The sequence below is a fragment of the Bubalus kerabau genome, chromosome 10 (genome assembly GCF_029407905.1).
Source record: "Bubalus kerabau isolate K-KA32 ecotype Philippines breed swamp buffalo chromosome 10, PCC_UOA_SB_1v2, whole genome shotgun sequence".
NCBI lineage: Eukaryota > Metazoa > Chordata > Mammalia > Artiodactyla > Bovidae > Bubalus > Bubalus kerabau.
The window spans coordinates 105107492-105131642 of NC_073633.1; the positions used below are offsets into that span (position 1 = coordinate 105107492).

The 24151-nt window shown below is 48.3% G+C and overlaps 1 protein-coding gene across 1 annotated transcript in view; it reads right to left on the bottom strand.

Annotated features, from left to right (window-relative positions):
* KCNK10 (potassium two pore domain channel subfamily K member 10) overlaps positions 1–24151 on the bottom strand; it is a 149436-nt gene that overhangs the window by 61266 nt on the left and 64019 nt on the right. Inside the window, exon 2 of the mRNA XM_055538832.1 lies at positions 23660–23994. Within this exon, the coding sequence (XP_055394807.1) occupies positions 23660–23994 (335 nt within the window). The remainder of the gene's footprint in view (positions 1–23659; positions 23995–24151) is intronic.

Consider the following 24151-nt stretch of genomic DNA (forward strand, 5'->3'; position numbering starts at 1 on the left):
AGGAGCGCAGCAGGCTACAGTCCATGGGGTCTCAAAGAGTCACACACAACTGAGCAACTTCACTGCACTTCAAGCCCAACAGGCTCCTCTGTCCATGGGATTTTTCAGGCAAGAGTACTGGAGTGGGTTGCCCTTTCCTTCTCTAGGGGATCTTCCCGACAGGGATCGAACCCACCTCTCCTGGATCTCCTGCATCAACAGGCAGATTCTTTACCACTGAGCTACCTGGAAAGTCCATACACACACACACATACACACACATCTCCATATCTCCATTCTTTTTCAGATTCTTTTCCCATAGACGTTATTACAGAATATTCATATGTATAGTAGTGTATATATACACTATATAGTGTATATTACATACATAGTGTGTAATGTATTACACACATAATATAGTGTATTACACACATATATAGAGTGTGTAACAGAGACGTTAGCTAATGCCATGGTCATCATTTTGCAATAAATTCGTGTATCAAATAAATACATGGTAAACTTTCAACTTCCACCACATTAAAATGTCAATTTAATCTCAACGAAACTGGAAAACAAGTGAGTAAAGGACTCTCCTCCCTTCCTGCCCCCTCCACCCCCCACCTCTCCTGCATCAGGACCCCCAGAAAGGGGGAACAGGGAGACTGCAGCCTCTCACAGATGAGGCAGGTCTGAGGCTGACGGGAAGGAGGGGGCGTGAGGAGCCCCCGGAGGCGCGCCACCAGGCTCCCCGAGCCGGCGTCCCTCGGGGCAAGGCCGGGCTGCGTAAATCAGAGTTTCAGGCAGTTCGCGATACCATGGTGAGCTTTAGTGCTGCTCCAGGATGAACCACGGCCCTCAGGGGACCACTAACTGTCTGTGGCTTTTCTCCTGTGATCTGTGCACCCCGTGAGATCATCTGTTTCTCTGTTTCCTCACGTGGCACCGGGAGGAAGACAGACAGACGTGGAGCAGCCATCACTCGGCTTGTCTGAGACTGAGGAAGGCGGCCGACCAGAGGCATCTGCACCAACGCCAACCACCGCGGGCACGGTTTGATTTAATGTCCACACGCGCAGAGGCAGAGCGGCTCAGGTCATGAGTCAGCCAGACTGCAGGACATGCAGTCTTCTTACTGATGCTTACAGCTCGGGGACAAAGGAAAGGACTTCGTCCGAGGGCACAGGGTGGCTCCAGGCCTTTGCGTTCTGCATGTCAGGAGGGCACAGTCAGCAAAGAGATTTAGGAAGGAGATATTCAGCCAGGGGTCGAGGCAAGATGGGCGGGGGGAAGTGGTTTCATAAATGTCCTCAGAGCAGGCGCGCTTTCACCATTAGTGGAGAGAAGGAAAGCCACAAGCCCTGGGAGACCGAGAAAGGCGGTGGGTACCCACAGTCATCACAGCTCAGAAGTGCCCCTAATGACTCCAAGCCCCACAACAGGGTACAGCATCACCTCGCACATCTGCGGCGGAGGGGCCCCAGGTGAGAAGGGGAAGTACGAAATTAATCTGTTTGCCATGGTAGGTTTTTTATTTCTCCTGCTTCAGAAGCATTTCACATATCAATATTTCAGCAGCAGAAGTGAATGGAAAGGCTGCTTCACATCCCAGGGCAGAACCACACCATACACGTCCTTCAGACAACAGTGGGGAGCCACTTCCCAGCGAGGCACCTCTTGATTCCAAGAAGTCCTCAGCGCAGAAAAAGAGTATAAGCACTTCATATATTCCTCTTGCAACGGGGAAAGTTTACAGGTAAAGTGCACACATCTAGCCCCTGCAAGGTATTCGGCTTCCCCGAGCCTCGGTTTTCTGGTCTTTAAAATGAAGGAGGGGCTTCCCTGGTGGGCCAGTGGCTAGGACTCTGTGCTCCCAGTGCCGGGGGGCCTGGGTTCAATTCCTGGTCAGGGAACTAGCACACACGTGCTGCAACCAAGACTTTGCATGCTGCAACGAAAGACCCCGCATGCTGAGACTAAGACCCAGTGCGGCCACATACATCTATTACAGGTTTTTAAATAAGGGACCCTGTCTTCCAGGGCTGCTGTCAGAACTCTTTGATGGATGTATGACTTCAGACAGCCTGCCCTGTCATCCCATACCCAATGACGTTAATAATAACAGGAATCTAAGTACTTACCAGTGCATAGATTAATTCAGTGAACCCTCATGGTGACCTGTGACATAGGCATCCCCCAGGGACACAGGAGACACAGGAACGAGGACCTTGCCCATGATCACACATCTCCTGCCTACCCAAGCCAGCAAGTGGATGCCCCGCCTTAGCACCCGGAGGATTATCACCCTAAATGCCAGGAAGGCAGCTTCCCTCCATCCTCTGCGGGCCTCTTTCTCCCTATCGCAGATCCTCTTAGCCCAGTTCCCTGCCTCTAGAGAGCAGGCTGCCCCCGCGCTCCAGGAGGAAACACCCCAAAGGTCTACAAGAGGTCATGGGAGAGGGAGACTGAAGGACACGGTCCCCACCTCCCACCCAGGCAGACGGCCAGTGCAGCAGACGGACCTGTGCTGGCCGAGCAGACCAGCCACCCTAAAAGACTCACCGCCTCAGCGTCTCCCAACAACAAACCTTCCCCAAGACCTGCGTGTGCTGCATGCCCTGTCACTCAGTCGTGTCTGACTCTCTGCAACCCCACGGACTGAAGCCCACCAGGCTACTCGGTCCATGGGATTCTCCAGGCAAGAATGCTGGAGTGGGTAGCCATGCCTCCTCCTGGGGATCTTCCCACCCAGGAACCAGGCATAAAAAGGCAGCGCGAGCGCCTTCAGTGCCATGGGGGATACGAGGGTGCTGTTTACTTTCCTGCTGCCCTGAGTATCCAGTTATGCTCAAATATTAGCCTTTCCTCGAGTCCCCAGGGGATCCAGGCAGCAGGCTTTCATCAGCGCTTTATTTACAGCCTGGTGATAAATGTACAGAGAGGGCCACCTGCAGACTGGACAGCAGGAGCAGAGAATCTGTTTGAAGAACAAGAGAGACAAACCCAACGTGAGCTGAACAGCCCATCCAGAGCTACGGTCTGAGCAAGCGAGCTTTTCTCGCTACCACTACTAGCCATTTCTCTGGGGGGGAAAGTTCTATAACTCGGTTCCTTAGCACCTGGGAATATATTTATGACTCACCTAGTCAAACAGTCATGTGGGACCAAGATACATTGGGAGGAGCCCTTCTACCTTTCAAACTGTGCCTTACCACACAGAATTAGTTTTCTCTCTCTGACTACATGCAAGGATGAAATAAGAGAAATCTGAAAGCATCCAGTACCCTAAGGAGGCAGAGATACATGTGTCTGCTCTGAAAAGATCAATACACTTTCAGACGAACTAACTGTCACTCTTTCATCTCAGTTTGGACTCAGCCTCTCCAGACTGAGAAACAAATTTGCCAAGTGACGTTGAAAAATCACTCTGGTCCTAAGGAGAATGTCTGAAGCATGCCCCACTCTCTCTGCATTTGAGATTATTCCTATCAAAGATGATTCTACCCAATTTCTGGGGAAATATATATATATATATATATATATATATATTTTTTTTTTTTTTTTTTCCCCCACTGGGCTAGAAAAGCAGCTCCTGGAATTCTGATTCATTGCTGTGTGAGCGAAATCCAAGAGGATTATTCCTTCCATCACCACTGCACTGGAGAGAACTTGAGATTTAACAGATGATTAATCACGTCATGAAAAAGGGATGTTTCTGCTATCTTGCGCTCATTGTAGCTTTGTGAATGGAGCGCTTCCTGCCATATCAATAAACAAGGATGTCACAGTCTTCCTCAATTCCAGCCCTCCACAGGTGACTTTCTGAACCCAGGGAGAACCATGCTTGCTATCAGGTAGCCATCGAGCTGCCACAAGCTGCCATCACTCCCTAAGGTGAGCAAGGAACTAAGGATGTGAATGATCAGATCCCAGGATGCTGGCCCCAGAGAGCTGAGATGCACACGAAAGGAATGATTTCAGGACCCCCAGACTCTTGTATCTAAATTCCTTAACTTGAGATGTCTTGTTTTTGTTCAGTCACTCAGTCATGTCCAACTCTTTGCAACCCCATGGACTGCAGCACATCAGGCTTCCCTGTCCATCACCAACTCCTGGAGTTTACTCAAACTCATGTCCATCGAGTCTGTGATGCCATCCAACCATCTCATCCTCTGTCGTCCCCTTCTCTTCCCACCTTCAATCTCGCCCAGCATCAGAGTCTTTCCCAGTGAATCAGCTCTTTGCATCAGGTGGCCAAAGTATTTGAGCTTCAGCTTCAGCATCATACCTTCCAATGAACATTCAGGGTTCATTTCCTTTAGGATGGACTGGTTGCATCTCCTTGCAGTCCAAAGGACTCTCAAGAGTCTTCTCCAACACCACAGTTCAAAAGCATCGATTCTTCAGTGCTCAGTCTTCTCTATGAGATACCTGGTTTTCCTAAATTAGCAATAATCTTTCAGTGTTCAGACTACCTGCCCCTTGCTGCAAACTTCTATGTAACATGACTCCTCTCCCACCTCTTTGGAACAGTTCTCTCGGAGTTACTTGAGACTCCTGGGCTTGAAGTCCTAAAAATTCCCACCAAATAAAACATAACTCGCAACTTCCAGGCTGTGACTACTTTCTAAGTCAACAGTTTTCTGCCTGTACTCTTTCTTACTCTTGAGTGCTCCATATTAATCCCCAATTAATATTTCATTTCCTGTGTCCCTTAGAAAATGAATCAGTGCTTACCAGCACCTCTCTCGGATGAGCGGCTTGATGTGTGGGCAGACCGGGAACAGAAACAGCCCCAGAGGCTCTGAAGAAAGCTCAAGAACGTTCATGAAAACATTCATAGGAGCCAGGATCTACAATATGCCTCCTTAGCTTATTCAACCCGAACAAAAACCCTGTAATAACAAATCCTATTATCATTCCCATTGTTTATAAGTGAAGCGATGGAAATAAAGAAATGCACCCACTTTGTAGTAGTTAGCAGGCAACAGAGCTGGGCCTGGTTGCAAGTCCACCTTTGACTCTGGCCTTCTCCTGTCTCCCACAGACAACTCTCTGCCCACCTCGCAAAGCTCTTTGCTAAAGCTTATCTGAGACATCAACTTCTTCCACCTGAAAAAAGGCAGCATGGAGAAGTATGGAGAATTTGTACTTCTGATCCTCCTTTTTCACAAGACAAAAGGCTAAACCCACCTTCTCCAGTAAGGCTAGCGCTCATCAACCAGCTTTGCATCTCTTCTGCTCATTTCTACCAAGAAGGGAGGGAAAAGGCATGTTCTCCTTGAAGATGGATAAGCAACCCTCAACTTCAGACTTAAACGATACATTGTGTACTGTGGTTCTTAAATAGAATCTGTTGACTCAGCCCAACACCCTTACATGCAGATGCAAGGCCATGTCCCTTGAGAGCATGACCAACAGATAATGATTCCTTTCCGTGGTCTTCTCACAGGAGAATGAGGTCCTTCTGGGGCTTCCCCAGGCTGAGTTGGAGACTCCTGCTCTGTGAATAGGGGCCTGAGCACTTTCTTACCTTCCAGCACCAATTACACTGGACTCTTAACAACCGGCCTCAAGCCACCTCAGTTTCCCCAACAGGGGCAGACCATCCTGGTGAAAAGGCAGGGGGTTTGGAGTCAGACTGCCTGTGTCCAGAGCCCAGTTCTACCTGCCTCTTAAGCTTGGGCAAATTATCTAACTTGTCTGCTCCTCAGTTGCTTACCCCTACCTCAAACGATCATTGTAAAGACTAAATAACAAGTAAACTTTAGAGCAGTATGTGGCCACAGTAATACTGTATAAGTGAGCTAGTGAGACAATGAATTCTGGGCTAGAAGCTTCTGAAGAACAGGGAGTAGGCATCTTGCATCATCTTTATTTTATTTTTCTAATCATCAGAGTCTAACACAGTACCTACAAATTCATGTCCTCTGAGTCTATCTGATGCTATCTAATCATGTGATCCTCTGCCACCCTCTTCTCCTTTTGCCTTCAGTCTTTCCCAGCATCAGGGTCTTTTCCAATGAGTCAGCTGTTTGCATCAGGTGGCCAAAGTACTGGAGTTTCAGCTTCAGCCTCAGTCCTTCCAGTGAATATTCAAGACTGATTTCCTTTAGGATGGACTGGTTGGATTTCCTTGTTGTCCAAGGGACTCACAAGAGTCTTCTCCAACACCACAGTTCAAAAGCATCAATTCTTCAGCACTCATTGTCCTCAGGGTCCAACTCTCACATCCATTTCACACACTGCTGGAAAAACCATAGCTTTGACTGTATGGATCTTTGTCGGCAAAGCAATGTCTCTGCTTTCTAATATGTTGTCTAGGTTGGTCAGAGCTTTCCTTCCAAGAAGCAAGTGTCTTTGAACGTCATGGCTGCAGTCACTGCCTACAGTGATTATGGAGCCCCAGAAAATAAAATCTGTCCCTGCCTCTACTTTTCCCCCATCTATCTGCCATGAAGTGATGGGACTGGAGGCCATGATTTTGGTTTTTTGAATGTTGAGTTTTAAGCCAGCTTTGCCACCATCCTCTTTCTCCCTCATCAAGAAGCTCTTTCATTCCTCCTCGCTTTGTGCCGTTAGAGCGGTGTCACTGTGTGTATCACTTATCACTTACACTTACACTGATACATACATTGCATCACTTATGCATCACTTCTCTGTATATCTGAGGTTGTTGATATTTCTCCCGGCAATCTTGATTCCAGCTCATGGTTCATCCAGCCCCGCATTTCGTATGATGTACTCTGCATAGAAGTTAAACAAGCAGGGTGACAATATACAGTCTTGTCGTACTCCTTTCCCAAATTTGAACCTGTCAGTTGTTCTGTGTGAGGTTCTAACTATTCCTCTTGACCTGCATACAGGTTTCTCGGGAGACGAGTAAAGTGGTCTGGTATTCCCATCTCTTTCAGAATTTCCCACAGTTTGTTCTGATTCACACAGTCAAAGGCTTTAGCCTGGTCAGTGAAGCAGAAGTAGATGTTGAGTGTGAAGTCAAGTGGGCCTTAGGAAGCATCACTACAAACAAAGCTAGTGGAGGTGATGGAATTCCAGCTGAGCTATTTCAAATCCTAAAAGATGATGCAGTTAAAGTGCCACACTCAATATGCCAGCATATTTGGAAAACTCATCAGTGGCCACAGGACTAGAAAAGGTCAGTTTCATTCCAATCCCAAAGGAGAACAATGCCAAAAAATGTTCAAACTACCGTACAATTGCACTTATTTCACATGCTAGAAAAGCAATGCTCAAAATCCTTCAAGCCAAGCTTCAGCTGTACTTGAACCAGGAACTTCCAGATGTACAAGCTAGGTTTAGAAAAGGCAGAGGAACTTAACTATATGCCACTAAAATTGTTTTAAATTACAAATTTTTTTTGATCTTGTTAAGTGAGATTTTTGCTTCACTTTAAACAAGGAACAAACACATGCACATCTGTAGATAAAAGTGGGTACTACAGCAATCATTTCTGGGTTTTGTTTTATTTTTATGAGAGTGTTTTTAGAACACTGACTTCACATTTGCAAATTCCTAGCGTCATGCCAATTGCCATTAGCTCTTTAATTTCTGGCTTAAAAGCTTTAGATCTTCTTCACTAAACCGTGATGGAATCAACAACCCCAGGGATATAAACAATAATAGTAATGAAGTGGGAGCCTGCAGAGACAGGCCGGAGGCTGCAGACCCTTCTTCCACACGGTGAACAATCTTCCGCATGGCCGCCTGGCTGGAGAAAGGGCAGTGCCTTCTGACTTCTGGGCAATGGCCGGGAGAGTGGCTTCAGCTCACCCAAGCTGCATCTTTGGGCACAAAGAACCTGATCCTGCATTCACCAGAGGTCACCTGCTGCCTTGGCTGTGGTCCAGACTTCCTGCACAAAAGGCTGCTTGGGTAATGACCCCGAGGGGTAGGATGGTGTGGGAAGGAGGCTCAACAGGGAGGAGATGCATGGATGCACACAGCTGATTCATGCTGCTGGACAGCAGAAATGAACACAACACCGTAAAGTAATTACCCTCCAATTAAAAAAAAAAAAAAAATGGCCACTTGGAAGAAGGGAGGGCCCAGGTCATGGAAGAAGAAGGCTGATCCTGCTGTGAACTCGGCTCACAGCAAGGATTTCCACAGGCCGCTGAGTGCCTGTCTCAGGAGTAATTCTTTCTCTAAAATTATCATGCTCCTAAGTATGTAAAACTCTGGGGCTTTCAACACCAAAGAGTCTGCTTATGCATAAAGAACACAGACATGTACTCTGGACGACCTGACCGGAAGGAAAAGTCTCCGAGCACACAGAAAGAAATTCGTTTTCCAATTCACTTCTGGAAAGGTCCTAAACGAAGGGCTCTTGGTCTCCAAAACAGATACATAAGCACCACTCATTCAACTGCAAGCATCTGCCATGGACCAGCCACTGTGCCAGGCATAAGGGATATATGGATAAAAGACATAGCCCCAACCTCAAAAAGCTCACAAACCTGGAAAAGAGACCGGTGGGAAAATGGTAAAGAGCCAATAGAGTCTATAAGAGTTGGTCACTCAGTCGTGTCCGACTCTTCGTGATCCCAGGGACTTTAGCCTGCCAGGCTCTTCTGTCCGTGGGATTCTCCAGGCAAGGATACTGAAGTGGGTAGCCAGCCCCTTCTGCAGGATTTCTTCCTGACTAAGGGATTGAACCCAGGTCTCCTGCACTGCAGACAGATTCTTTACTGTCTGAGCCACCAGGGAAGACCCATAGTCTAGCACAGAGGCAAATGTGAGTATCTGATGCTTCCAGGCCAAGCAGGGGACTACCACCATGGACAGGGGCTGGGGGTTCATGAAGGGTTCTTCCTGGACCTAAGTTTTGTCACCTCTGAGGATAAAACAGTTAAGAAATCCAGAGTAGAACACTTAGCAAAGTGCCATAGGTGGCACTCCGTAAATGTTTAGCTGATGAATGGATGACTGGATGACTAAAATCCAGCTCATTACTACAGCCACTATGCTCCAGTTTTATGAGAGGGGCCAAAATGGCAGTGGATTGATTGATTGGGTCATGTCACCTGCTGCCTGAAACAGTCAGGGCTCTCACAATAAAATCCAACATCAGGCCCTGTGGGGTTTCACCGCTACCTGTCCACAGTGTCCGTCTCCCGTTGCCAACAGAACTCTGGCCACAACACTCCCCTCCTCCCAAGTTCCCAGACATGCTGGCCTCCTTCCACCACGGGGCCCAACCTTCAGCTCCCGCTTCCCGTCTGCTGAGTCAGTTCTGCTCACGTGCCTCCCAGCTCCAGCTACTTTGCTTTTGCAGCCTACATCTGGTTTTTGTTGCTGTTGTTCAGTCACTCCATCCTGTCCGACTCTTTGCAACCTAATGGACTGCAGCACACCAGGCTTCCCGGTCCTTCACTGTCTCTTGGAGTTTGTTCAAATTCTTGTCCACTGAGTCAGTGATGCCATCCAGCCATCTCATCCTCTGTTGTCCCCCTTCTCCTCCTGCCTTCAATCTTTCCCAGCATCAGGGTCTTTTCCAATGAGTCGGCTCTTCACATCAGGTGGACTAAGTATTGGAGTTTCAGCTTCAGCATCAGTCCTTCCAGTGAATATTCAGAGTCGATTTCTATCTGTTTTTATTTATACCTATCTATGTGACAATTGGCATAAGGTTGGCCTCTCCCATTACCAATCAGCAGGGTGACCATGTAATTTATCTTTGAAACAGAGAAACTTTTGAAAGGAAAAGGGGTGCTATTCACAATTATTCCAGGGCTACAAAAGCTGAGATGTTTGACCATCCTAGTTATAAGCTCCAAGACATCGGGGATCATGTCTGTCTTTTATTCACTGTCATGTCCCCAGTACTTAGCATAGAGTCTGGCGTACAGCAGGCAATCAAAAGATTTGTTGAATTAATGAATGAATGAGTGAGTGAGTGATTTGGGGCAGAAGAGAATGATAAATGTCACAGCCTTGGGGAGTGCTCACGGGTCATTCAGATTAACCAACAGTTCCTGCTTGTGGGGAGAAAGTCTGACAGCTCAAGATCTCTGGCCTTTTGTCTGCAGAATAGCAGCTTCAGTCACCATGACAACGTCCAAGGTCCATGCCCAGGACCACAGCATCCTGCCCAGTCTCTCCTGCAGCTGCTCACACCACAGATTAACTCCTCCTCGACCAGAGAAATGAGTCTCTAGACCAGAGCCCACAGCCCAGCCCCTGGCCCTGGCACAGATGCTCTCTGTATGTTGGGAGGGAGCTCTGGGTCGGAAGGTAAGCCCTGACTCTCAGGAAGGAGCTCTCCGATCCTGTGGTTTAAGTGGGTTTTCCTTTAGTCAGGAGGAATTTCTCCTGATACAATTACACATTCTTCAACACCATTGTGTCAAGTCAAGGATAGAGCATGGGCTCACCTATGGGGACCTTATCTTTGACAAAGGAGGCAAGAATATACCGTGGAGAAAAGAGAGGCTCTTCAATCAGTGGTGCTGGGAAAATTAGACAGCTACATGTACTAGAATGAAATTAGAACCCTTCCTAACACCATACACAAAAAGGAACTCAAAATGTATTAAAGACCTAAATGTAAGAGCAGAAACTATAACACTCTTAGAGGAACACATAGGCAGCTCACTCTTTGACATAAATCGCAGCTAGATTTTCTCTGATCCACCTCCTAGATTAATGGGAATAAAAACAAAAATATACAAATGGGACCTAATAAAGCTTAAAAGTTTTCAAACACCAAAGGAAGCCATAAAAAAGATAAAAAGACAACCCCTAGAATGGAAGAAAATAATTGCAAATGAAGCAACTGACAAACGGTTAATCTACACAATATATAAGCAGCTCCCGTAGCTCAATATCAGAAAAACAAACAACCCAATCAAAAAATGGGCAGAAGACCTAAGCAGGCACTTCTTCAAAGAAGACATATAGATGGCCAATAAACCCATGAAAATATGCTCAACATCACTCACCATTAGAAAAATGCAAATCAGAACTACAGTCAGGTATCACCTCACACTAGTCAGAATGGCCATCTTCAAAAAGTCAACAAACAATAAATGCTGGAGAGGACATGGAGAAAAGGGAACCTTCTGCACTGCGGGTAGGAATGTAAACTGATGCAGCCACTCTGGAGAACAGCATGGAGATTACTTTTTAAAAAACTAGGAATAAATCAACCATATGACCCAGCAATTCCATTACTGAGTATATAATGTAAGAAAACCACAATTCTAAAAGATACATGTACCCCAAGCATGAGCTGGAATCAAGATTGCCAGGAGAAATACCAATAACCTCAGATATACAGATGACACCACCTTTAGGGCAGAAAGCGAAGAAGAACTAAAGAGCCTCTTGATGAAAGAGAAAGAGGAGAGTTTAAAAGCTGGCTTAAAACTCAACATTCAGAAAATTAGTGGTCCCATCACTTCATGGCAAATAGATGGGGAAACAGTGGAAACAATAAGAGACTTTATTTTCTTGGGCTCCAAAATCACTGCAGATGGTGACTGCAGCCATGAAATTAAAAGATGCTTACTCCTTGGAAGAAAAACTATGACCAACACAGACAGCATATTAAAAAGCAGAGACATTATTTTGCCAACAAAGGTCTGTCTAGTAAAAGCTACGGTTTTTCCAGTAGTCATGTATGGATGTGAGAGTTGGACTATAAAGAAAGCTGAGCACCCAAGATTTGATGCTTTTGAACTGTGGTGTTGGAGAAGACTCTTGAGAGTCCCTTGGACTGCAAGGATATCCAACCAGTCAATCCTAAAGGAAATCAGTCTTGGGTGTTCATTGGAAGGACTGATGCTGAAGCTGAAACTCCAATACTTTGGCCACCTAATGCAAAGAACTGACTCACTGGAAAAAACCCTGATGCTGGGAAAGATTGAAGGCAGGAGGAGAAGGGGGATGACAGAGGATGAGATGGCTGGATGGCATCACCAACTCGATGGACATGAGTTTGAGTAAACTTCAGGAGTTCATGATGGACAGGGAGGCCTGGCATGCTGCATGCAGTCCATGGGGTCACAAAGAGTTGGACACGACTGAGCAACTGAACTGAACTGAATGTTCACTGCAACAATATTTACAACAGCCAGGATATGGCAGCAACCTAGATGTCCATCAACAGATGAATGGATAAAGAGGTTGTAGTGCATTTATACAAATGGAATATTATTACTCAGCCATTAAAAGGAACAAATTTGAGTCAGTTGTAGGGAGGTGGATGAACCTAGAGCCTCTTATACAGAGTGAAGTGAGTCAGTAAGAGAAAAACAAGCATTATATATTAGCACATGTATATGGAACCTAGAAAAATGGTGCTGATGAACCTAGCAGAGAATGGATCTGGAGACACAGTTGTTGGGGAAGGTGAGGGTGGGAGAAACTGAGACAGTAGCATTGACATCCGTACACTACCATGTGTAAACCAGTTAGTGGGGGGTTGCTAAATAAGCCAGGGAGCCCAGCCTGCTGCTCAGCAACAACCCAGAGGGGCAGGATGATGGGAGGCTCAGGAGGGAAGAGAGATGTGTGTGTGTATACAGTGATGACTGATTCTCATTGTTGTACAGCAGAATCCAAAACAACATTGTAAAGCAAGTTTCCGCCAATTAAAAAAATAAATAAAATTAAAAGAGAGAGAGAAAGCGTGGGCTCTGGAGTCAGAAAATCTGGATTCCATACCCACTTTTGCCACTAGCTGGTTGAGAGGACTTACCCAGGGCCTGTAGCGTCAGTAAATCTGGGCGGTAACAGTAGCTACCCCTCGGGATAATGAGGAGTGAAAATACGAGGTTAGGAACAGCCTGGCCCCGAGCCTGCGCATAGTCAGGGCCCCACCAATGGTGTCAAACAGTAGCCACCAAAACGAGCCTGAGGTCTCAGCACTGAGGAAACAAGCCAAGGCTCTAGGCATTTATTACCAAAGAATAAAAAACCCTCCGCGACCACAAAGTGAAACCCAGTGGCAAGGATCCTGCTCACCAACAGAAAAAGGCACTGAACCAGTCCAGGAGGGGGACCCCCAGCAGGACGAGGAGGGACCCCACCCCCGAGGTTCCCACTTCCCGGGAATTCCAGAGCCAGCCCACGGCAGGCCGTGGGAAGCTGCAGTCTTTCTTCAGACAAAGAACCAGCATGCAGAGAAGGCCCTGAGGGTTCTGTGGGTGAAGCAACTCGACAAGACGGGGACTGAAGTGTGCTGGGGACAGAAGCCAGCCTTCTGGACAGTGAGGTAACCCGCCCACTGGGGGTGGGATTCACACAAGTTGCCGTCAGGATGCTCTCCAGAGAGAGAGGGATCTTTCTTGCTTGTGCCACGACCAGGAAAGTCCTAAGTCCTCCCTGTGAGCACCTCAGTTAGCCCCTCAGTCATGTCTGACTCTTTGTGACCCATAGACTGTAGCCCGCCAGGCTCCTCTGTCCCTGGGATTCTCCAGGCAAGAATTCTGGAATGGGTTGTCATTCCCTTCTCCAGGAGATCTTCCCGACCCAGGGATCGAACCCAGGTCTCTTGCACTGCAAGCAGATTCTTTACTGTCTGAGTCATCCAACACTAAACCCGCTCCCGTGAAACACCGCTCCCTTCAGCAGGGCCATTTCCAGGAGAAACCACAGCCCCGTGACCACATCAGATACACTGAAGACACTCGAAGTCTTCAAATGTCTATGAATTCATGGCCTGAAAAGCGACCACTGCAGACCCTCACCCATGCAGGCCGGAGCTCCCTCCCCTGTTGGGCAGGGAAGTCGGCCCACAATTCTGTGCCTTGATGGCTCCAGAGGATGAATATTCCACTGCTTTCTTCCCGACAAGTCACGAGGGGAAGCTTCCAAAACAACTCTGCTGGAGGCAGGGAAGTAAGCACTGGTGGTGTGTGAGAGCACAGAGGGTAAGATGCTCCTGCAGTGAAGTGATTCTCCAACCGAGCTGGTGGGAACGACGACTTCAAAGACCTGCTCGATGTGTCTTATTCACCTGCCAAAGCAAGGCAAGCCATCCAGGTGCGCTTATCATCCGCAGTTCCGTTCCCTGCACTTGGTCTTGGAGACGACAGCTGGAACGGGGGGGAGGAAATACTGTTTCCTAAATGCCAACTCTGTGCTGGGAGCTCTGCTGAGCACCTATGTGGGTTACCTCACCCCCTCCTCCCAATACTCCAAATGAGGAGGGGCGGCCCCAGCCCTGTAATAGGAAAAGTAGTTCTAGGTTTAATGGGTAAGGGGCTCAAGGTCTTTTCCTTCCTTGATACCTCCTTCTTTGAACACACAACAGGCCACATGTGGAGTGCTACAGTCCTGTGACTGACTGGTTCAAACCTGAGAAAGGTGTAGGAGAAGGCTGTATATTACCCTCCTTATTTAACTTCTACACAGAGCACATCATTCGAACTGCTGGGTTGGATGAAGCACAAGCTGGAATCAAGATTGCCAGGAGAAATATCAGCAACCTCAAACATACAGATGATACCACTCTAATGGCAGAAGAGGAATGAAGAGTCTCTTGATGAGGGTGAAAGAGGAGAGTGAACAAGCTGGCCTGAAACTCAAGATTCAAAAAACTAAGATCATGGCAACTGGTCCCATCACCTCATGGCAAATAAAAGGGCAAAAGTGGAAGCCAGTGACAGATATTCTTTTCTTGGGCTCCAGAGCCATTGTAGACAGTGACCACAGTCATGAAATTAAAAAATGCTTGCTGCTTGAAAGGAAAGTCAGGACAAACCCAGACAGTGTTTTAAAAAGCAAAGACGTCATTTTGCCAACAAAGGCCCATATAGTCAAAGCTATAGTTTTTCCAATAGTCGTGTACAGAGGTGAGAGTTGGACCATAAAGAAGGCTGAGTGCTGAAAAACTGAGGCTTTTGAACTGTGGTGTTGGAGAAGACTCTTGAGAGTCCCTTGGACTTGCAAGGAGATCCAACCAGTCCCTCCTAAAGGAAATCAGTCCTGGGTGTTCATTGGAAGGACTGATGCTGATGCTGAAGCTCCAATACTTTGGCCACCTGATGAGAAGAGCTGACTCATTGGAAAAGACCCTGATGCTGGGAAAGATTGAGGGCAGGAGGAGAAAGGGACGATAGAGGATGAGACGGTTGGATGGCATCACCAACTTGATAGACAAGAATCTGAGCAAACTCTGGGAGGCAGCGCAGGACAGTGCTGTGGTTCATGGGGCTGCAAAGAGTCAACATGACTCAGCAACTGGACCGCAGTACCACGTCAGCTAAAAACGTCTCCTTCTCCCTCCAGTCTTTTCCTTGCGGCAAAAGGTTTAAGAAAAAGCGCAGACACAGTATGGAGGATGCAGACCGTTGACACAAGTGAGCAGTCTAGCACAGTGGTTAGATGTCTGGTCTCTGGAGTCCGGCATTCCAAGGCTCAAATCCCAGTTTAACCACTTATTTGCTGGGTGGCCTTGGGCAAGTTGCTTAACTTCTCAGAATTTTGTTGCTCATCCAGGAAATTAAATGATGATGATAGATCCTACCTGAAGGTCTGTTGCAAGGGTTTAAGGATTAAAGTAGTTAGAACAAGCCTAGAGGAAGGGAAACCACCAATAAATAGTAGCTATTTTTTGTGGTGACCACAGCTCCGCAGGAAACCTCCCGATGCTGTCGTCTGCAGACTCTCTCACCGGGTCTCAGGGGCAAGAGTCCACAGATGGACGGGTCTTGTGTGTGCTCTGCAGACTGAGCTGCTGAGGCCCAGCTTGGGTTAACGGCCTTGCCCCGGGGAACAAACGAGAAGGTGGACGTTTCTCCCTGAGGGATGAACAGCCGTCAGGCCCGAAGGACCGCAGCTCTCACTCAGGACCAGTGACTTTGTGGTCACCGGTCAGCCCACTGTCCCGGTGACCCGCTCCCCGGGGCTGCCTCCGTCTCCCATCCCTGAGGTTCTCCCACGCGTGTCCCAAGCCCTACAGGGGAACAGTCAGGGGGAACCAAGGCCACAAAGCCAGCTTGGTGTCTACTGAATCACCTGAGGCCAAGCGACCCCACCAAAGTTGCTGGTAAAAGTGATGATCTTGGGGGTGGGGTAAGTCCCTGAGAGGACACACAAAGCTGCTAGGCGGCTTCCCTGGGCTCCGGCCACAGCGACTCAGCAAATGGACTCAGCAGCCCAGCCCAGCACTCAGGAGAGTCGTCTGTGCTACACAGACTTGACACGTGAACAGGCGAAGCAAATCGACATTGGTCAGTTAGGAAATTTAGGATCTGAAGCCCCACAGGGCGTTTCAAGAGCTTGCTTCTCTTTTCCTTGAACAGAAAACCCCCAGATGCACATGGTTGAGGGGCTTTCTAAACTTCTTTTTTTCCTGTCTTCCCTAAGAAATAAATAGTAGCAGTCACCGTAGCTCAGAGTGGCTGAGCTTTTCTGTTTAATCCTCAGAGCTCCCTAACAGGCGGACTCTATCTTCACCATCTTCATTCTACAGAAAGAAAACCTAGGGCTGCGGTGATGCCATCTCTCACCCAGGTCACACAGCCCGTGAGCGGAAAGAAAGCCTTAACACGGGAGAGTGACTCGAGTGTGGGTGCTGCCTGCCGCGCCATGCGATCCGCGTGGCCTCCGCTTGGAGAGGCAGGGATGCGGGCCCAGGGCAGGCCCTCTAGACCTTTGCTGAATGAGAAATGAGTCGTTTTCAAGTCAGCCTTGTCAGACTCTCTTAAATACAGCCTCATCCACTGCCATCTCGGCACGGCCCACCTGTGAGGGCCCAGTATTCTTCCAAACGACTCCTCCTTCCTCCAGCTTCTCCTTCCTCCAACCCGACATCATGGCTACCTCTCCAACAGAAAATGTCCATCACGTCACAACTTTCTTGAATCTTTCAGCGAGTCCCCACTGCCTGTAGCAGGAAGCCTGAACTCCTTGGCTAGCCTCTCCGACCACCTCTCAGGTCCAGCCCCGTCCCCCATCAGCTCTCCCACACCTCCCCACTCCAGGCACGTGGACCACCTGCAGCCCCCTCCAGGGGCCCCCAGGCTGGCGGGATGCCTCGGGGCAAGTTCTGAACGGATCCTTCCCACATTCCAGGTCTCTGCTCCAACACACTGGGTATGAGAGAAGGGCACACGGGTCAGACTACCAGGAGTAAACCTGGGATCCTCCAGCTCACCTGAGCGCGCAGCTGCACTCAGGCTGCCTCAGCGTTCTCCTCTGGAAGTGGCACGACAGACAATCCTCACACGATCGCCATAGGGACCAAAAGAGACAAATACCACCAAGTCCTTCCTGACCTCTGCTGGCCTCCCCGGGCTCCCACTGCCCACACGCTTCGTGGAACGCCACGCCAGCCATCATCCAAAGCATAAGAGATGACAATGCCGGCAGGAATGCGGAGAAGAGGGGATCTCGGGCACCGTTCTCGGGCTTGGAAACTGGCACAGCCGCCCCAGAAAACAGTATGAGCTTCCTCAGAAATCAAAAATAGAATTACCATATGATCCAGCAATTCCGCTTCTGGGAATACATCCAAAGGAAACATAAACAAAAACCAGAAAAGCTGTCTGCACCCCCACGCTCCTAGCATCGTTTACAAGCGACGAGACGTGGAAACAATCTAAGTGGCCACTGACAGACGAATGGATGCAGAAGTCCACACAGACAGAGGCAGATATCATGGAATATTATTCAACTATCAAAAGACGAGGAAATCCTGCCGTTTTGCACAAACACAGATGGACCTTAAGGACATTATGCTAAGTTAAATACATCAGATGGAAAAAGACAAATGTTTGCATGATTTCACTTATGTGTGAAATATTTTTTTTAAAAAAACTCATAGAGAAAAATATTAGAGATGGGGGTGGGGGAAGGGGAGTTGGGGGAAGGTGCTGGAAAGCTACAGATTTCCAGTTGTAAGTCCTCAGAAGGGAAGGTACAGTTTGATGGCTACAGTGAACACTGCAATTTGGTATAGATGAGAGCTATAAGATAGGAAATCTAAGAGGTCTCGCCACAAGGAAAAAAGTTTCTCTCTGTGGACCTATATGAGATGATGGAGGCCAGCTCAACTTTTTACAGTCGTCGCTTTGCAATAAATACTCAAACCATTATGCTGCACACCTTAAAGTTATACAGGGATATACGTTAACTATATCTCAATAAAACTGGGGGGAAATACCTCCATTCCAGTGAGCTCCAGTTACTGGCTGACATGCCTCTTCCTCCACGGTTGCTCAGTCTCCTGCCATGTGAGACTGGATGATTCCTTGTGATGAGTGGGCTGGGTCTTTAGCAGCATCCCTGGCCTCTCCCCACTAACCTCCTGCACCATCTCTCCAGTGGTGACATAGAAAATGTCTCCAGACATTGAGAGATGCACCTCCCCGCCAGAGGCAACCTACTCCCCATTAGGAACCACTGCTTAAAATTCTGAGCTCCTTGAATAACACTATAAACAGCAGCAGCAGCAATATCTACCTTTTTTTTTTTTGGAATACTCACCACATGCCAAGCACAGTTCAAAGCCCTTCTCATGAATCACAGAATTTAATCCTCTCAAGCCCTAAGGGTGAGGGGTTTGGGGCACACTTTATTGATAATGAAACAGAATCATGGAGAGGTTTGTAACTTGCTCGAGGCACATTTTATTTTCCTGTTTCCTATCCCCAGCATCTAGCCTGTGACCTGATATAACGGAAGTTCAGTAGCAATGTAAAGAATGCACAGATGAATCTATTAATCAGATAGTCTCCTCCATAACAGCATCGAGGTCAGGGATGGTGACCCATCTGTCTCCTCTGCAGTCCCCCGGTATCCCCAAAAAACCCCTCCCCAGCTATAGCTCTTTTAAGCTATCCAGGCATCTCATGGGGGTTAGGCTATTCCAGTGGCTCAGACAGTAAAGAATCTGCCTGAAATGCAGGAGACCTGGGTACGATCCCTGGGTTGGGAAGATCCCAATGACTGGCATCTTCACTCCAGGATTCTTGCCTGGAGAAGCCCATGGAGATAGGGGCCTGAAGGGCTACAGTCCATGGGGGAACATAGAGTCAGACAGGACTGAGCGACTACCACTCAAACTGTTCAAACTACTCTGTGTTTGTTATTATTAATAATATGAATTACACCTTCCAAATTCGGAGAAGGCAATAGCACCCCACTCCAGCACTCCTGCCTGGAAAATCCCATGGACAGAAGAGCCTGGTGAGCCGCAGTCCATGGGGTCGCTAAGAGTCAGACAAGACTCAGCGACTTCACTTTCACTTTTCACTTTCATGCATTGGAGAAGGAAATGGCAACCCACTCCAGTGTTCTTGCCTGGAGAATCCCAGGGACGGGGGAGCCTCGTGGGCTGCCATCCATGGGGTCACACAGAATCAGACACGACTGAAGCGACTTAGCAGCAGCAGCAGCAGCAGTACATCTTCCAAATTAGCTCTATGAGTGGTTCACTCAATTCAGCCAAGAGTCCCGGCACCATCAGATAAATGCCATCAATCTAACCTTTTACCTATTAGATAAAAGTATCCCTGAGATACAATAATACTATTTCCCAGCATCCTGAAAGCCCTCCTAAACAGCGTGCTTCTTATGAGCACTCCAGAGAGCGCTGCCCAGAGGATGCTCTAAAGTGAGAGGATGCTCCCTGGTCCAAAGGTGTTGCCACCTACAGCCTATGAAGGAAGCAGTGACCTGAGGACAGCGCATAACAATTTGATTCTTTATTGTTATTATTATTGGCTGTGCTGGGTCTCCACGGCTGTGCGGGCTTTTCTCTAGCTGCGGCGGGCCAGGGCTCCTAACTGGGCTGCAGGGGCTTCTGATTACAGTGGCTTCTCCTGCAGCGGAGCACGGGCTTCAGCAGTTGTCTTGCAAGGGCTCAGGAATCGTGGTCCCGGGTTCCCGAGCACCAGCTCAACAGCTGTGGGACACGGGCTTAGTTGCTCCACAGCATGTGGGATCTTCCCGGATCAGGGACTGAACCTGTGTCCCCTGCATTGGCAGGCAGATTCTTTACCATGGAGCTACCAGGGAAGCCCCAATAATGTGATTCTTAATTGACATAGGTTCAGTATTTTAACTACTTAGCTTTCAAAAACTGTAGATAAACACAGGTATAAACACTTACACCACAGTAGATGGAGATCTTAAAGCGTCCCATATCCAGGACTGACAGTCTATGCATATAAATGGGGGTGGAAAAAGAAATGTTTTCTGTTAGAGAGCAAGGAAATCCAACGCTTTTTGACTCTGCTAAAATTCTGGAAAGCATTAAACATGAAGCAAATGTTTAAGAGAGAATTAAGCTAATGATACTGAGGCCAAAACTCCAATACTTTGGCCACCTCATGCGAAGAGTTGACTCATTGGAAAAGACCCTGATGCTGGGAGGGATTGGGGGCAGGAGGAGAAGGGGACGACAGAGAATGAGATGGCTGGATGGCATCACCAACTCGATGGACATGAGTTTGAGTGAACTCCGGGAGTTGGTGATGGACAGGGAGGCCTGGTGTGCTGCGATTCATGGGGTCACAAAGAGTCGGACATGACTGAGCGACTGAACTGAAGCTAATGATCAAGCAAGAACTACTTAAAGGGCTAAAGACTCATTGGGTGAGGCAAGGAAGAGTCAGGTAAACCTCACTTTGAATCTCAGCTCTGCCACATTGATGGTTGGAAAGGTATTCAACCTCTTTTAGCATCAGTTTCTTTACCTGTGAAATGGGTATAGTAGTACCAATTTAGAATGTTATTGGAGAGATTAAATGAATTGATGGATAGACGGTGCCTAACTCACAATGGATACCTAACAAAGGGTAGATTTTTAAATTGTTATAAAAATGATCTCATGGGCACACACACACACCCCTCATTTCACAGAGGAACTTTTGAAGTCAAAGGATGGGTCTTAACAGCAACACCAGAACTTCCTCTGTCATCCTGTCCTTCATTCTAGCCTCTGAATTCTTTCATGAAGGAAAAAACCAAAGAGCAGACAATAGGGAACTACTGAGTTAATAAAGGAATGCATGATTAAGCTCAGATACCTCGTGGCATCACCACTGTTAGAGATTTCGTTTGATATCTCATTCCAAAAGCGTCTCTCTCTTGGGTAATAATTAGATGCAAAGCCACGCAGAGGCTACATGTGGATGCAAAGATAATAAGACATGATCCCTTTCCCCAATGTCTCACTGTCTAAGGAAGGAAAATTCAGGCATGAGTCCAGATTCAATCCAGGGCTCCTATTAGATTATTACATGTATGGCAACTAAATAAAAAGGGTCTCATTAGACATCAATGCAACATGTATAATCCCTTACTTAAAATTACTCCAGAATTACGTCCTCCACTCTTTACAGCAATTTGAGCCTTAAACCTGTGCTAAACAGATTAGCACAACACTCTCACCATCACAAAACTGTTTGTATGTTCCCATGAAAGGAGAAAAAAAAAGACAAGTCCATCTAAGAAAGAGTGGTAGGAAACACTGCCCTTATCTTCTTTTTTTTTTATCTTTTTTAATTGTAAGGTTTTATTTTTTTTAATAAAAATTGTAGGACATAGTATGAAGTCATATGCAGTCCCAGAAGGAAAATGTATTTCTATTAAACTTAAGAATCAAGTCTGAGGTGGCTCAGTGGTAAAGAATCAGCCTACCAATATAGGAGATGTGGGTTAGCAAGAGTCAGACACAACTTAGGGACTAAACCACCACCACCAAGTCAGATTAGAGAAACATTTAAAAGATTATATGCTAACAAAAAAAAGAATATAATGACAATAAAGGGGTCAGATCATAAGTGGCCCCAGAATTCCCCTACCTGTCAGTGGAGCTGAAAACAGATAAATAAAGAAGCCAGCCCAGACTTGTGACTCCTACAGCAAGCTGATGTGTGGAAACCATTGGAATGTGTTATTGGATCATACTTGCTTTCCAGTGGTGTGTCAGCCTCCATTATATGCATATATACGCCCACCTGCCCCCCACCCCACCCCTCTAGGGCATCACAGAGCCCCGAGTTGAGCTCCCTGTGTTATAGAGCAGCTTCCCACATTGATTTTACACATAGTAGTACATACATGTCAATCCTAACCTCCCACTCTGCCCCCCCTCCTCTTCCTCCCCCACCGCCAGCCCCCCACTGCTGTGTCTGCATCTCTATTCATAACCTGGAACTAGCTTCATCTGTACAGTTTTTCTATTAATAGATTCTACATACATGCATTAAAATGCTGCTCATGCTCAGTCGCTAAGTTGTGTCCGACTCTTCGTGACCCCATGGACTGTAGCCAGCCAGAGTCCTCTGTCCATGGGATTTCCCAGGCAAGAATACTGGCGTGGGTTGCCATTTCCTCCTCCGGGGGATCCTTCCGACCCAGGGATCAAACCTATGTCTCTTGCAACTCCTGCATTGGCAAGTGGATTCTTTATCACTGAGCTGCCTGGGAAGCCCACGTGCACTGATACATGATATTCGTTTTTCTCTTGGGGTTCACAGGTAGCTCAGTTGGTAAAGAATCCGTCTTCAATGCAGGAGACCCCAGTTCGATTCCTGGGTTGGGAAGATCTGCTGGAGAAGGGATAGGCTACACACTCCAGCATTCTCCTACCATTAGAACTTAATGTGCGTCACACCAGGGCCAAAAGGAACTGTGAAAGCTGTCTCCTCCACCCCTCTGCCTTCCAAACTTGAGAACCTCCAGAAAAACGGGGCTCTCCCTTGCTTCTGGGTCACCACCCTCCACCAGTACGCCTCATGGTTCAGGAGGGTGTGCAGGTTAGAAACCAAACCCCAGCCACCACGCCTCATGGTTCAGGAGGATGTGCAGATTGGAAACCAAACCGCAGCTCAGAAGCTTCACCCTCCGTCACCTCTGCGGTGAAGCCCTCCAACTGGGCTCTCAGCGGCCCCCCTGTCCTCTTCCTGGGACTCGGTCCTCTCTGCCTGAGGTGCTTCTCAAGCCTCCTGTTTCTCTCCCCCCGCCCCCCCCACCATACCGCCTTAGATGACTCCTTGTTCCCCACACTCCCTTCCAGCCTCACTTCGCCCCTGCCAACGCCACCCCACCTCTGCATCCTCTGCCTGGCAGGCAGGAGGCCAAAGTTCTCCACCTCCGTTTCTTTTTTGAATATTTTTTTCCTTCCTATCCAAAGTACACAGAGGCCCCAGCACGGTGCCTGACACACAGTGGATTTGCGAAACAGCGTCTTGCTCATCGCTGTCATAGACGTCCTTACTGCTTCATCCTCACAAAGCTACCAAAGCCTCTCCAAGTCTCTCGCGGCCTCCCCACCCCACTTCTGGTGGCCTTTTCTCTGCTCCATTCTCACTCACCTGGGACAGGTTAAGACACCCCTACTTGCTTAAAATTCTTTCTCTGACTTCCAGGCCACCCTCTTACCCGACATCTCACACAGATGTAACGGTTAATCAGCCTACATAAGTGGCCTTGAACTCGGCAATCCAAAGCCCTCAGCCTGCTCGCTGAGCACCACATCCCAGAGCAGGTGATGCAGAATGCAGCCTGCTGCTGTGTGGTCTGGGGCACCCCTCTCCCGCACCCTGTCACAGGTCTCCACTCAAACGTCACCTCCCAGAGAGGTCCCCCCTCACCACCAGAAGCATCTCGACCAAAGGCAAGGCTCAGTGAGCCAGAAAGACAGACGTCCAGGCCGCCCTCTCCCCCCGCGGGCGAGGCGATGGCGGACTCCCTCCCTGCTCACCTGGATCAGCGTCTCCAGCTCCTGGGGGCTCACACAGATATGATCCCGCAGGAATTCCGCCTTCTCCAAGGCGATAGTGTTCTTTTGGCTGCTCTCAAAGGGCTGCTCCAACGCCCGGAAGACGAGACCACCCGTGACGAGGTAGACCACCACGACCACGAAGATGGCAACCACTGTCTTCCATTTCATGACGGTCTGCAGGCCCCCCTGGGCCGCGCCTTCCATCCTGGCTACCACCGCGGCTCGGGAGGACACGGCGAGGCGAGGCGCCGGCGGAGCCCCGTTAGCGGTGGCCTTGGGCGGGCACGCCGGGGGCGCTGCTGCAGGAACGGCCACTGGGAAACGGGGCGGGCGAGAGGGAGAAGAGAGTTCGTTTATAAACACACACCCCACACCATGTCACCGCGCAGACGTCTTTCAAGCCGGCTGTCAAATGGGAGGGCTCAACATGGGTTCCCCAAGCCCGCAGTGAGGGAATTCAACCAGTTGCTA